The 15459-nt window shown below is 41.3% G+C and overlaps 1 protein-coding gene across 10 annotated transcripts in view; it reads right to left on the bottom strand.

Annotated features, from left to right (window-relative positions):
• Window positions 1–15459, bottom strand: part of LOC133404751 (eukaryotic translation initiation factor 4 gamma 1-like) — a 58802-nt gene that overhangs the window by 33211 nt on the left and 10132 nt on the right. For 2 of the 10 annotated variants that reach the window (XM_061680957.1, XM_061680958.1), the window contains 3 exons: window positions 12709–12729; window positions 12028–12222; window positions 9189–9288 (listed from right to left, as the gene is read on the bottom strand). The exons of 1 other annotated variant lie outside the window; for it this stretch is intronic. In XM_061680957.1, the coding sequence (XP_061536941.1) occupies window positions 9189–9288; window positions 12028–12222; window positions 12709–12729 (316 nt within the window). Of the gene's footprint in view, window positions 1–331; window positions 417–1615; window positions 1664–9188; window positions 9289–12027; window positions 12223–12708; window positions 12730–15459 lie in introns of those variants that run through there. 7 more of the 10 variants (XM_061680960.1, XM_061680959.1, XM_061680962.1 and 4 more) reach the window with 5 other exon arrangements.

The raw sequence follows: 15459 nt of genomic DNA on the forward strand, positions 1-15459 counted from the left end.
AAATTTATGGCTGCAACACGTTCCAAAAAAGATGGGATAGGTGGCAAGAAAGACTGAGAAAGTTGAGGAATGCTCATCAAACACCTGTTTGGAACAACCCACAGGTGAGCAGGCTAATTGGGAACAGGTGGGTGCCATGATTGAAAGAAGACGAGAAAGGCACCATTACGACACGTCATGCGCTGTTACAATTTAAATTTAGCAAAGGCGCTTATGTCCTACCGACATATCCTGCCACTATCGCATTAGTATTTTACCTGAAAACATCGCCAAATGTAATTGAACATTACCCACATATTACATCATCAAACAAAGATTATGCAATACTCACAGTCATTCCGTTTTGAAGGGACCACATAAACTGATGAAGACCAAGCACGCAGTCAACGTTCAAATTCTGTTAGTCTACTGTGCCACAGCTTTTATGCTTGCAACTTTCAAAGAGGCAACAATATAAAGACTGTTACAACACATGACACGTCAGTCACTTCAAAGGTGTCTCAACAATGATGGCAGAACAAGGGGAGGTGCAGACTTTTTATATCCCCTACAACCACAACTTATGTTTATCACTGACAAACTCCATAGCCAGTGTTCAATAATGCACACTTTGTTAATGCTAAATAGTATTCTTTTATTGTGTACACATGTACATAAGTGCACATTACTGCTACCTGCATCTTAAAATAAGCGCAACTGTTTTTTGAATCGCTGACATTAAAAATATTTCAGAACTTCAAATTTTAAGAGATACCTTTTAGAATAATATATCACAGTTTGTTATAACATTTGGGTCTGAAAACCAAAATGTGTTGTCCTTCCTCTTATAATTGCTAATTAGTGCTGTCTTAAGCATAATAAGAAGTAAAACTAAGCATGCTCATTTCATTGACAAGTTCTTAACTGTATCTGACTGCAATCTTGAAAAAGTCAGAGAGCAACCAGGAGGCCCATGGTAGGCTTCTAGACTATAACAACAGCCTCTTTCTCCACATAACCGTTTATTTCCACCAACTCTGCCGCCCTATTACTAGAGCGTGTGCATATTATGAATTAATTAAAGCATGAAGAAATGGAAAAGTTTTACTTTCATAAACCCATTCCAACATAAAAAACACACTATAAGTTCAAAGTACCTCTGTTGGCTCACTCGGTCAATAATGTCAACAAGACATTCTGTTCTTCATTGATCTTAGCTGGACTTGTAACTGTTCAGAGTCACCTCTTTGTCAAAGCAAAGGAAATAATGGTGTACAAAATGTTCGAATTCCAGCGGCGTCTCTTAGAGCTCAGCAGTAACTACAAACTGACTCTCCACCACTGTATTACAGTCCAACTCAGATTACTGAGAGTCTGCATTGTTGACCAAGAGCAACACAGCCTAAATATAGTCAAAACCCACATACGATAGTTTGCAAGAGGGAGGGAAGGACCAAGAGAGACAGAGAGCATGCTCACAACCAGAAAGCCAGAAGAAGGAATGTAACCTTTCTTGGACAGTTTCCCAATACTGTAAATAAGAGGAATGAGATATGAGTCACTAAGCACAGGCGTATGAGCAGCTAAGGGGTGGGGTGGGCTGCAAAGAGAGACCGTTAATCTCGACGACACCTACCATGAGAGTCGTCCCCCTCTTGAGACCCACGATTCCCCATGTTGAATGTCTACCCGAGTGCAAAATTGCGTATGCACAGCAAAATTGAGAGGGGGTGTTTTCAATGCCCCGTTTTACTTCTTCCTGCCCCCTCTACGGGTGTCCAGTCAAAATGATTTCTTTCAGTGTTGAATTTTTACTCCTCCCTCTGACCTGAGAAGCTCCTTCAGTGCCAGACTTTTACACCCGAAGTGAAGGAAGGAATGTGACTGAGGTCAATCCTGCCCATAGCAAAAAGACTGTTCCATTGCACTAAACTATACACCACACCTGCAAAATAAATAAATAAAACATCACAAATTTGACTACAATATTCTGTAGATTAAAAATACAAGGTGCAATAATGTTCACAATGTTGCTTTTATTTTACTTGATGTTTATAAATAACAGTTTTTTTCATCTCATATGGTTTATTTTGTTAATGGTTGTTCTTTTCCTTATATTATATATTAATGTTTGCTGATGTAACAAGTGGATTTCCCCTACAGTGGGATTTTCCCACCAACCTTTAATTTTTTTCGACCTCACTCTCTCCCACAAAAGTACATTGGCAGGAAAGGTGAACTGTTGGTGGGCATTACGACCACAGCAGCCCTATGGAAATGCAATGGCTTATATTCATGTGCATACAGTGGGAGAAAAAACAATTGTGCAAGTTCTCCTCCTTAAAAAGATGAGAGAGGCCTGTAATTTTCATCATAGGTATACCTCAGACATGCAAACAACAAAGGCGTGAAAAAAGGTGACCAAAAAAAAAAAAAACATTGTAGGGGGTGTCTGGAGGGATCCCCCGGGCTCCCGCAGAGAATGCTTTTGATTTTAACATAAATTAAGCAATCTAGAAGACTCTGAAGAGTACAATAAGGCAAAATAAATTTTCTTCACACAGAAAAACATTTACACCGCTCAAATACATATTGATGTACAAATTTAGGATTAAAATTAAATTTTCCTCATTTCATTGCTTTTTTGTTTTGTCCTCCAACTTGAGCCAGGCCCATATCCACCTGCACTTGATGCCAGCTTCAAGCTGTGCCACATGAATAGCATCCACCTCTTTAAGCGCTCTCATTCTGGAAAAGAAGACTACAATCAGTCTGTTTCACTTCATTTTTCACTATTACCAACTTCAAAGGCTAATCCCAAATGCATCCTCCAGGAAAATATTAAGTACAATATTTTTCTGTTTTTATTGGCCATTGCTAAATTTGAAGTTAGTTCATTCTGTGTTGTGACATAATCCCCAACATGGCTCCGTTGCTTAATACATTTAACTTTAACATCCGTAAACTAATTAGATAAATGAAGGCGCGTTTCCTAATTAAGACAAGTTGTACTAGCGGATCAACTCTTGTCGCCAATGTTACGTGTGCTTCACTGTTCCACTGGGACCACAACCAGGGTCACGACGCGCAGAACCTCAACACAAAAATACAAAAGACCAGTGCAACAAATACGACTGGCTGATCTGATGAGCAAAAATGTTGCTTAAACATAAGAGTAGCAATAGAGGATGTCCGCTCTCAGAGGTGGGTAGAGTAGCCAAATATTGTACTCAAGTAAGTACAATAACTTGACTTGACAATAATGTGAGTAAAAGTAAAAGTAAAAAGTAGTCCTCCAAAAAATTACTTTAGAGTAAAAAGTACAGAGTGAAATAGTTACTCAAATACTGAGTAAATAGTGACTAACTTTTGATTTTTTTTTAACCACAGCATGAACATCAAAAATTACAAAATAAAATGCAAATTCTGATGTTGCCGTGTGTGTATGCACAGTCAAAACTACAACAAAACATCTGCAATTTACTGCACGGCATTTTCCCAAGTTATAAGTGAGATGAAACATCCACATTTGGGCAGACAGTGCCAGACAAATACTACAATACATGAAAGCTGTCGTTTTTGTTCGGCTAAATGTAAACACGACGAGTTGCGGACCGTTGCCTTCATGGTAACGACGACCTTCCCAACATAGCAGTCACATAGGCACGACGATCAGCCGGCCTGGCTTATCTAGTTTTAATACTTATGCCCGGGAAGCCCAATAGAAGACGAAGCCCATGTGACTTTCTTGTGTCGTTTGATTGGTGAACGAGACTTAAACGTCACTAGCACTTAAACTGGATTGGAACAAACAGCGCCAATGCGGAAGTCTAAGTCGTAGTCTCGCTCACGAAATAGTTGATAAATAAGCAATAATTGATAAAAGTAGCGACCAACATTTAGATCATTGTAATGGAGTAAAAGTACCATTACTTCTTAACAGCAGAAGCGGTGGAAGTGTTTTTTCTGGTCTCGTCAACTCCTGTGATTTATCCAAAGCCAGTCCCGAGTGCACCGGCGGAACCTCAGGCCGATGCGCCAGCATATTAGTCCGCCAGAGAGTAATATTCACAATTACATCTGTGTGTGGATGGTGGATGTGTGGAATGCATGTAGCTGCCAGCGCTGAAGGAGTACAAAACAGTCTATGACGACAGCGACCCCACCCTCTCAGAAAAACTCATCGGATCTGTACGATTCACGGAAATGGCCTATTTTGAGTTCAAAACGGCGAATTTTGCCGAAAGGAGACCGATTTGCATGTACAACCCCAATTCCAATGAAGTTGGGACATTGGGTTCAACATAAATAAAAACAGAATACAATGATTTGCAAATCATGTTCAACCTATATTTCATTGAATACACTACAAAGACAAGATATTTCATATTCAAACTGATAAACTTTATTGTTTTTAGCAAATAATCATTAACTTTGAATTTTATGGCTGCAACATGCTCCAAAAAAGCTGGAACAATGTCATGATTACCACTGTGTTATATCACCTTTTATTTTAACAACATTCAATAAACGTTTGGGAACTGAGGACACTAATTGTTGAAGCTTTCCCATTCTTGCTTGATGTACAGCTTCAGCTGTTCAACATTCCGGGGTCTCCGTTGTCGTATTTTATGCTTCATAATGCGCCACACATTTTCAATGGGAGACAGGTCTGGACCACAGGCAGGCCAGTCTAGTATGTGCAACTCTTTTCCTACGAAGCCACGCTGTTGTAACACGTGCAGAATGTGGTTTGGCATTGTCTTGCTGAAATAAGCAGGGGCGTCCGTGAAAAAGACGTTGCTTGGATGGAATCATATTTTTCTCCATGTACCTTTTAGCATTAATGGTGCCTTCACAGATGTGTAAGTTACCCATGCCATTGGCACTAACACAACCCCATACCATCACAGATGCTGGCTTTTGAACTTTGCGTCCATAACAGTCCGGATGGTTCTTTTTCTCTTTGGCCCGGATGACACAACGTCCACAATTTCCAAAAACAATTTGAAATGTGGACTCATCAGACCACAGAACACTTTTCCACTTTGCATCAGTCCATCGTAGATGAGGTCAGGCCCAGAGAAGCCGGCAGCGTTTCTGGATGTTATTGATAAATACCTTTTGCTTTACATAGTAGAGTTTCAAGTTGCACTTACGTATGTCACGGGCATTCAATGGTGGTTTTCGGCCTTGCCGCTTACATGCAGTGATTTCTCCAGATTCTCTGAACTTTTTGATGGTATTATGGACCGTAGGTGATGAAATCCCCAAATTCCTTGCAATTCTACATTGAGGAACATTGTCCTTAAACTGTTCGACTATTTTCTCACGCACTTGTTCACAAAGAGGTGAACCTCGCCCCATCTTTGCTTGTGAATGACTGAGCAATTCAGGGAAGCTACTTTTATACCCAATCATGGCACCCACCTGTTCCCAATTAGCCTGTTCACCTGTGGGATGTTCCAAACAGGTGTTTGATGAGCATTCTTTCTCAGTCTTTTTTCCACATTGTCCCATCTTTTCTGGAACCTGTTGTAGCCATAAAATTCTAAGTTAATACGAATGTGTTAAAAACAAAGTGTATCAGTTTGAATGTCATATGGTCAGATGAAACCAAAATAGAACTTTTTGGTAAAAACACAACTTGCCGTGTTTGGAGGAGAGAGAATGCTGAGTTGCATCCAAAGAACACCATACCTTCTGTGCAGCATAGGGGTGGAAACATCATGCTTTGGGGCTGTTTTTCTGCAAAAGGGACCAAGACAACTGATCCATGTAAAGGAAAGAATGAATGGGGCCATGTATCGTGAGATTTTGAGTGAAAACCTCCTTCCATCAGCAAGGGCATTGAAGATGAAACGTGGCTGGGTCTTTCAGCATGACAATGATCCCAGACACACTGCCCGGGCAATGAAGGAGTGGCTTCTTAAGAAGCATTTCAAGGTCCTGGAGGGACATAGCCAGGCTTCAGATCACAATTCCATAGAAAATCTTTGGAGGGAGTTGAAATTCTGTGCTGCCCAGCGACATTCCCAAAACATCACTGCTCGAAAGGAGATCTGCACGGCGGAATGGGCCAAAATACCAGCAACAGTGTGTAAAAAAACTTGACTTAGAAAACGTTTGACCTCTGTCATTGCCAACAAAGGGTATAGAACAAAGAGATGAACTTTTGTTATTGAGAAAATACTTATTTCCCACCATAATTTGCTAATAAATTCTTTAAAAATCAGACAACGTGATTTTATGGATTTTTTCCCTTCATTTGCTCTCTCATAAGTGAGGTATACCTATGATGAAAATTACAGGCCTCTCTCATCTTTTTAAGTGGGAGGAGAAATAGGCCTGTTGTGTGACTTTAATGAGTGCTCCGCTTGACTGACTGGGAGCATTTCCTGCCGAGACGCTGCTTATATAGAGGAAAGGCGGACATGACTGAGGACAGCATGCGGACGTAAAGGGGAAGGGTGCGCGTGACAGAGGAAGCTAAAGACGCCCCCAGTAGGTATATAGTTCCGGTATGTGCATCGGTTTGGGTAAGGACCCCCGAAAATGGCACCTACGAAGAGACACGCTTATGAAGCACAGTTTAAACTGCAAGCTATTAGTTACACGGAGGAACATGGGAATCGAGCAGCCGCGAGAGAATTCAAGATCAACGAATCCATGGTTTGCAAGTGGAGGAAGCAGGAAAACGAGTTTCACCAAGTAAAGAAGAGATGAAGAAGAAGCTGAGTTTCCATGGAAACAAGACGAGGTGGACCGAGTTGGAAGACCAACTCGAGCAATGGATTAATGAGCAGAGAACAGCCGGGAGAAGCGGCTCTACAGTCACCATTCGACTGAGGGCAATAACGCTTGCAGAAGAAATTAAAATCGAACATTTTCAAGGAGGTCCGTCTTGGTGCTTTCGTTTTATGAAACGGCGCCATTTATCCATCAGGGAAAGGACTACTGTGGCGCAGCAAATTACGGCGGATTACAAGGAAAAACTGGCCATCTTCCGCACTAACTGCAGTAAAAAGATTGCCGACAAACACATCCAGCCCAACCACATCACCAACATGGACGAGGTGCCGCTCACTTTCAACATCCCGGTGAACCACACTGTAGAGAAGAACGGGACCACCACGGTAGCAATACGCACAACGGGGCACGAGAAGTTGGCTTTTACTGTTGTGCTTGGCTGCCATGGCAATGGACAGAAACTGCCTCCTATGGTGATTTTTAAGAGGAAGACCCTGCCTCAATAAAAGTTTCCAGCCGAAGTCATCGTTAAGGCCAATCAAAAGGGCTGAATGGACGAAGAGAAAATGAGACAGTGGCAGAGTGAGGTGTACTTAAACAGACCGGATGCTTTTTTCCACGCGTCACTGTCCCTGATGATATGTGACTCCATGCGCGCCCATCTCACAGCCACTGTGAAAAACCAAGTGCAACTAAGACTGGGAGGCAACGGTGGGCGAGTTACGCCACCATATGTGAATGGATTGTGGATGCCTGGGCTAAGGTATTTGCTTTGACTGTTGTCCGAGCTTTCGCGAAAGCCGGCGTCATTGCCGAACAGCCTCCCGGCAACGAGACTGACTCTGACAATGACGAGAGGGAACTCGGCGTGTTTGTTGGAGAACTTGCCCATCTGTTCATTTCGGATACAGAAGATGAGGACTTTGATTGATTTGTGGATGAAGATTGATCAAAACATAACGTGATTACATTGTTACCAATGTCACCAAAAAACATCAACAATATTGTTTTTTTTAACGTTTTGGGGAAAATACACTGTTCTAAAAAATTTGCTACTTTGGCAGGGCTAAACAATATTTTGAGATAGAGCTAGAGCAACGAATAACACAACAATATTCTACAAACAGTATAAAAGATGAAGATTAAAGAGTAACAACTGTAATGAAAATCTGGATTATAGCTCGACCATAAAGCAAGAACCGAGATCTAGCAGAGTATAAATGTATCTGTATTCCGTGATGATAAATTGCAGGGACTCATAGTTTTCATGACATGTGCAACCCAGGACTCGCATCGTCAAAAAGTGTAAAATTATCTATGCACAATGATGCTGGTTTTTAATGCAGTGCCACCTGTGGGGTCTAAAGTTACGGGCATTCAATGTTGGTTTTCAGGCTTGTCGCTTACATCAGAGGTTTCTCCTAATTCTCTGACTCGATATTATAGAAGGTAGATAATGAAGTCTTTGAATTCCTTGCAATTGTACGATAATAAATGTTCTCAAACCTTTGCTCACGCAGTTGTTCACAAAGTGGTGAATATCGCCCCATCCTTGCTTGTGAACAACTGAGGCCTTTCAGTGATGCTCCTTTTATACCCAATCATGGCACTCACCTGTTTCCAAGTAACCAGTTCACCTGTGGAACTTTCCAAACAGGTGTTTTTTGAGCATTCCTAAACTTTCCCAGTCCTTTGTTGGTCCTGTCCAATCTTTTTTGGAATGCGTTGCAAACATAAAATTCTAAATGACTGAATATTTGCCAAAAAACCAATAACGTTCATCAGTTTGAACATTACATTTCAATTGAATATGGGTTTAAAATGATTTGCAAATCATTGTGTTGTTTTTATTTATGTTTTACACAACGTCTGGGGGTGGAAACATTTATTTATTTTTTTATTTATTTTTAAAAACAGGCACGGTGGGCGACTGCTTAGCACATCCACCTCACAGTTCTGAGGTCCTGGGTTCAAATCTGGCCTTCCTGTGTGTTGAGTTTGCATGTTTTGTTCTCGGTCTGGACAAACCTATGCCTGCATGGGTTTGTTCCCACATTCCAAAATCATACATAGTAGGTTAATTTAAGACTAAATTGAGTGAACGTGAGTGCAAACGGTAGTTTTTTTTTTTATGTGTGCCCTGCGATTGGCTGGCGGATTTTCAGGGTGTATCCCGCCTCTCACCCAGAGTCAGTTGAGTTAGGTGCCAGCACACCCGTGACCCTTGTGAGGATAACCAGTTCAGAGAATGGATGGATGCACAATGTCTCAACTTCATTGGAACTGGGGTTTGTAATATTTGCTATGCACTGACACTCAATAACCTCTAGAGGCTGCCACCAAACCTAGCAGGAGGTGAGAGCAACTAAACAAACATTTAATATGCAATGTTTGATGCAGAACCTTAGCCATACGTTATTCAGTCTGTGAGTGGCTCGGATGAGGCTCTATCCACTTACCATAACTACCATATTCGGCTGGGCTTGTGGCTGGGTAGAAACTTGGGGTTCCAGCTAGTACTGGGTATTGGGGTGTGGCCACGTAGGTTGGTGAACGGTACTAAAACAAAAAACATGTATAACATAGGGTCAGGAGGAGAGTAATTGCAATTGGAAAGTGATAAAGCGATTTATGATTATATGCATCGATACCAGTATTGTATCGGCACTGATACTATACAGCTGTACTCATACTCGTAAAAATGGCCTTATACCACGACACCAGTACCACTTTGCCAGCCTGACATCCACCTTCCGGGCAGGTGGAGTAAGAGCCTTGCCAGCCTTGTGAAGATACTTTAAGGTACAACAATAATACACCAAAACAGTCACTCCTCTATCACGGGCCGTCCGGCAAACACCAAGTTTCTTGAGCCCCGTCACCTGCTCCGCTATGCGCTGCTTGGCCATGGTCGAGCTAGCCGCACTCCCGTCACGAAGCTGCAGCAGAGGAGGGCCGGGCGGGCAAGCGAGCACAGTGGAGGAGGACATGCCATGAGATGTTAAAATGTCAGTCATGTCAAAATAATTTGTCTCAAAAAGTGTTATATTTTAGTGTAAATTATGTCATTTTCAGGAAAAGTTTGGGTTTTTGAACAATATTTGATGAAAATTAAACATTCCCATCACAATTGCAAGACATTGTGGCATTATCAAGTAGCGATACTTGGGATCGGCGTGTACTCGTAAAATGTAAGTACCTGTATTTGTTCTCGGTCTGGACAAAAAAAAAAGTATCGGTGCAACCCGAGTGCTATTCAGCAGTGAGGAAATATCAATTGAAAAAGGAAACGCGGCGAGAGCTGACACAAGGGTGGCCCTAATTTTTGAACTTTTAAATGTTCATGCTTTTACCTCACCAATATGTTTGAATAAATAAAAAATAATTGGGACAAAATTGTACCAATATTAAAGGTTACTCAAGACTGTTGAAGTTTTACACATATACTATGATATGCATAGTACATAGCATAATTTCTCGTGTATAATGCTAATCCCCACCCCCCGCAAAAAAAAAATTCTAGTCAATGGTGTGCATTATACATAGGTATAAGGAAAATCTTTTTTTTTTTTTTTTTTTTTTAAAATAAAAAATCTTTCACATTGTATAAATGTATACTGCCACCAAGGGGTTGTCTAAAAGGTGCACACCAGGGGTCCCCAAACTTTTTCCTGTGAAGGCCACATAACTTCTCCCTTCTCTGAAGGGGGGCCGGGGTCAGTTTGTAACAGAAAAAGTGTGACGATCGCAGGGGTGCCTAAACATAAACATGTATTGCTTTCCAGAAAGCAACTCACAACCAAATATTAATAACCCTTTCCGGGATTTTCACAGAAAAAAAAAAGTCAGGCTATACGTACAAATGTATTCTGCTGAGCTAACAGTCCACCTTTTAGCTTTGAGAGTTTGTCTGCTCGCATTTGGCCTTGCAAGCTATCCTACTTGTCTTTGTGACGGGATTTATAGTGTCGCGCAGATTGTATTCTTTGAATACCGCCACCGCCTCTCGACAGATGAGACAAACAGCCTTTTCTTTGTATTGAACAAATAATAATAATTGTTTGTCCATTGCAGGTTAAATACCCTGCATTCTGAATCAATTTTTCTCTTTCCTAACGTTTTCGCCTTCGCCTTTTTGGGGGGGGGGGGTTCAGATAGGGGCACAGACTGCAGAAGGGTGGAATAGAATGTCACGTTCTATTCGTGTATTAGCCTCAATCGCGTGGCCAGACTGAAAAAAAATAATCAATGCGTCTCTGGTATTGTTCAGGGGACCGGGCCGAATGTGGAGGCGGGCCATATCCGGCCCACGGGCCGGGACCACTGGTGTACACTATGATTGACAGAGTGTATTACAGTAAATGGCCACTGCTCACCAGAGCATATTGCATATCGCCATATTGCTATTATTATCTGTTGCTACTGCACTAGACGGCATAAATGCTCCCTCCTGAGTTTGTTATACCGTCAACCTAAGGTAGGAAATGTCTATGAATAGGGCTAGTTACTCAGCTGCCTTTAAACAAAAACTAATCAATGTTGCTGAAGATGTAGGAAACCATTGAGTAGCACGGCAGTTCAATGTCCATCCATCCATTCACAACACGGCTTATCCTTCTCAGGGTCGCTGGAGCCTATCCCAGCTGACTTCGGGCGAAAGGCAGACTACATCCTAAACTGGTCGCCAGTCAGTTGCAGGGCACATATAGACACGGACTACCACTCACACTCACATTCACACAGTTACTAATTGTGAACTGAACCCACCTCTCACTTTGTTTGGAGAAATAGCCAAGATTTAGAACTGTGAAGAAACTCCCTAAATGTCTAAAACTTGGTGGAAAACTAACTGTTTGCCTTTCAAAACAGCCACAATAGCCATTGTCTAATGCCAATAAACTAGGTTATTAAATACTTATGCAGAGCAAAACATATTTGAAGATGGGCTGACAAATTTGACTTAAAACAAACAAAACAAAAAAACTTCAAATGTTTGAACTGTGTGCACACGTGTATTAATCATCTTTTGCCGAATAGCAATTACAATCAATAGTTTTTGTTTTATTAGCAATTTAGAGGTAAGAAATTTGATGTATTCATCATAAATCTTTCAGGGATTGTGATCTTCTCAATGTGGCCAAAGCAGCTGCTGTCAAAAAGTCTAAATAAGATGGTGTTTCTTTTTAGAGTTCAAAAAGTCACGATTTTCAACCCATCTATAGTCAAACAGTAAAATTCTATTGTGAACAGCCAGCACAACTACTTCAACACCCCAACTCCCCGGAGTTTTGACTCTACCTGTCCTGGTATAAAAAAGGCTGCCCCCTGTGGAGAGCTCGGAAAGGGCAATTGTTGTCCTGGGATCATCATCATTTGGGAACCAGGGGCCGGCTGGTAGACATGAGTGGGAGTTACAGGCCGAGGTGCACTGCTGGGTGGAACACCTCGAGGCCCACTGCTGAAAGGCAAACTTGTTCTGTTGGTATAGTAGGGCTAGAGGGTAGACAGGAGAAAATCCAAAAAGGAGGACCAGATGGGAAGGACAGAGGGAGAGAAAGCAAAGTGAGGCCACAGACCAACGAGACACTACAAAGCCATATTACGGGAGGCAGAGAAACATGGATAGAAATATGAGATGGTAAACCGAGACAAAAGAGAGATGTTTATTATAATTGGTCAACTTTCTGGAAAGCGAAAATAAAAATGTCCCATTCAATTGACTGTTACTTATTTGATATTAGCCCTAGGCCAAGCGGAGTGGCCTGACTAAGCCTGATGGCTGCATAGTTGGCTCATGAATCCATGGCTTAACTGCCTGAAGATAAAAAGATGCCTCACTGATATTCTGCTGCTGACCTGGGAAATGACTGCTCTAACCAGCAAAATGAAATCAAGCCAGAAAAGTCAAAAAATGACAGTCAAGGCACACCCCTCAAGACAGTGACAATGGGGAAAGAAAAAGGCAGAATAAATAGTTACCTGTAGAGATCTGAAGCTTCCCTTTAGCAGCACAAACAAAGATCACAGAGATGCATTAACTGGACGCAATAAGGTGGGACAGTTTGAGAGAAAAGCCCACCACAGTCAGTCAAAGCAAAGCAGCCAGAAACATTCTCCATTGTGATCAAGCTGTGACATAACAACCCTCATACAGCGAATGATTGACTGTAGTAGTACAGGTACCCAGTATAAAACTCAGAGGGAAGAAAAGTGATTTTTTTTTTATCTTCAAGTTAATTTTACACACATTTATTTTTGCTGTTTTATAGTTTGAGGTGTCACAAAAGAAAAAACAAATAAATATGCTAGCGTAAAAGTCACTGTACTGCTTTCACAAAAAGATTGTTTTCTCCTCTTTCTGCTGCTCTGTTTGTGGTGGAACCAACCCATATTCTAGTGCTGATTACTGAAGAATGAAAAAGGTAGAAAAACTTTTTTTACTGGTGAAGGAGGAGAGTCTACTCTTTTGGTAGGTTCGGTGCTTATATTGAATACAGTATTCTGTGGGTCTTGAAAGATCAGTCAAAATGCTCTAGCATGGCTGGCAATACGGGGAACTTTGTTTGGAAAATGGCTGGCAGTGAATTGGTTAACTAACTGGCTACGACCATGGCAATATTTTGTGTTGTGTTCATTAAAATGTTTACTGTTATCGGTCACTGGCAAAATATTAGTCAGCTACAATGGATATAAAAACTCCACACACCAGTGTGCAAATGCCAGGTTTCTGTGGAATTTCAAAAATGAGACCAAGATAAATAATTTCAAAACATTTTCCACCATTAATGTGACCCATAACATGTACATATCAAGTAATAAAAAAATTCAATGGGGGGAAAAAAATATAAAAACATAAAATAACCTGGTTACATAAACATGCTCAACCTCAAACTAATACTTTGTTGCAGCACCTTCGGCTTTTAATACAACACTCAGTCTTTTGGGGTAAGAGTCTATCAGTGTGGCACATCTATGATAATATGATGTACCCTCTTCTTTGCAAAAACACTCCCTCTCTCTAAGATTACGAGGTCATCTCCTATCCACAACGCTCTTCAACTCACAAATCAACTCACAAATGTTCGATCGGATTCGCGTGTGGAGGGAGTCGAGCTGAGGCATTCCAAACCCCTAATCTTCTTCTGGTGATAGCTGCAGATGTGTGCTTTGGGTCATTGTCATGCAGGAAGATGAAGTTCCTCTTCATCTTCAGCTTTCTAGCAGAAACCTCAAGGTTTTGTGCAAACATGTGATTTGGAACTGTTAATAATTCCCTCCACCTTGACTAAGGCGCCAGTTCCAGCTGAAGAAAAACAGCTTGAAATCATGATGCTGCCACCAACATGCATCACTAAGTATGGTCTTCTTTTGGTGATAAGGAGCGTTGTTTCTGCACCAAACGTATAATTTGGAATTACACAAGTACAACCTTGGTTTCACCTAACTATAACACATTTTCCCAATTGCGTTTGAGAGATTTTAAGTATGTTTTTGCAAAATGATTGGATGTTTTCTTTTGTAAGATAATGCTTCAGTCTTGGAATCGTACTCAATAGCCAAGAACAATAAAAAAGATGGGAGATTTCCATCACATGTACTAAACAGCTAGTACTTGCCAGAAATTCCTGCAACTCCTTCAGTGTTTTAATTTTCACCTCTTGGCAGTCTCCCTGACCAATTTTCATTTCATTTTTTCATCTATTATAGAGGGGTGTCCTGTTCTTGGTATTGTCACTGTTGTGCCATATGTTTTCCACTTGATGATTACTGTCTTCTCTGTGTTCCATGGCATATTTAATGCCTTGGAAAGTCTTTTGTACTGTTCTCCTGACTGAAACCTTTGAACAATGAGATTGCTCTGATGGCATGGAAGATCTCTGTGGAATGCTGTAAGATGTTACTACAAACATGTCAGGAAAATGAAATATCTGAACAATATTTGGGGTTAAGAGGCACTTTAAATGGTGGCCGGTGTGTGTTGACTTTTAACAAGACTAATCTGAATGCAGCCACATCCCCAGTTATAAGGTGTGCACACTTGAGAGACCACAGTTGTTTACTTTTCCTCCGCTTCTGGAAAATAGTTTTTCAAATAATTTGTACAGGTTATAGGTCGTATAAATGGTGGGAAAAGTTTTAAACTATGTATCTTGGGTTATGTTAACACTGCAGGTTAATTCCCTTTTCATTTTGCTCATGTATCTGATTTTTTCATGTCAATCTGTCCAGTAAAATTCAGATTTTTTTCCATTTCCCCATGCCTCTTTTGTATGGGGATATAAATTGGATATGTGTCTGATGCGGGTGCAGTCTGGATGTCCATGTCACACTAACCTATGTGTCAGCAAAATGCAACAAATGTCACAATTGTTCGAGAAAACAGACACACCACAAAAGCAATGCCGGACGAAGGAGCAGAAAACATCAATCCATCCATCCATTTTCTGAGCCGCTTATCCTCACAAGGGGCGCGGGAGTGCTGGAGCCTATCCCAGCAATCATCAGGCAGGAGGCGGGGTACACCCTGAACTGGTAGCCAGCCAATCGCAGGGCACATAGAAACAAACAACCATTCACACTCACATTCACACCTAAGGGGAATTTAGAGTCTTCAATTAACCTACCATGCATGTTTTTGGGATGTGGGAGGAAACCGGAAAACCCACGCAGGCACGGGGAGAACATGGAAACTCCACACAGGCGGGGCCGGGGATTGAGCACCGGTCCTCA

Source organism: Phycodurus eques, chromosome 7 (genome assembly GCF_024500275.1).
Source record: "Phycodurus eques isolate BA_2022a chromosome 7, UOR_Pequ_1.1, whole genome shotgun sequence".
NCBI lineage: Eukaryota > Metazoa > Chordata > Actinopteri > Syngnathiformes > Syngnathidae > Phycodurus > Phycodurus eques.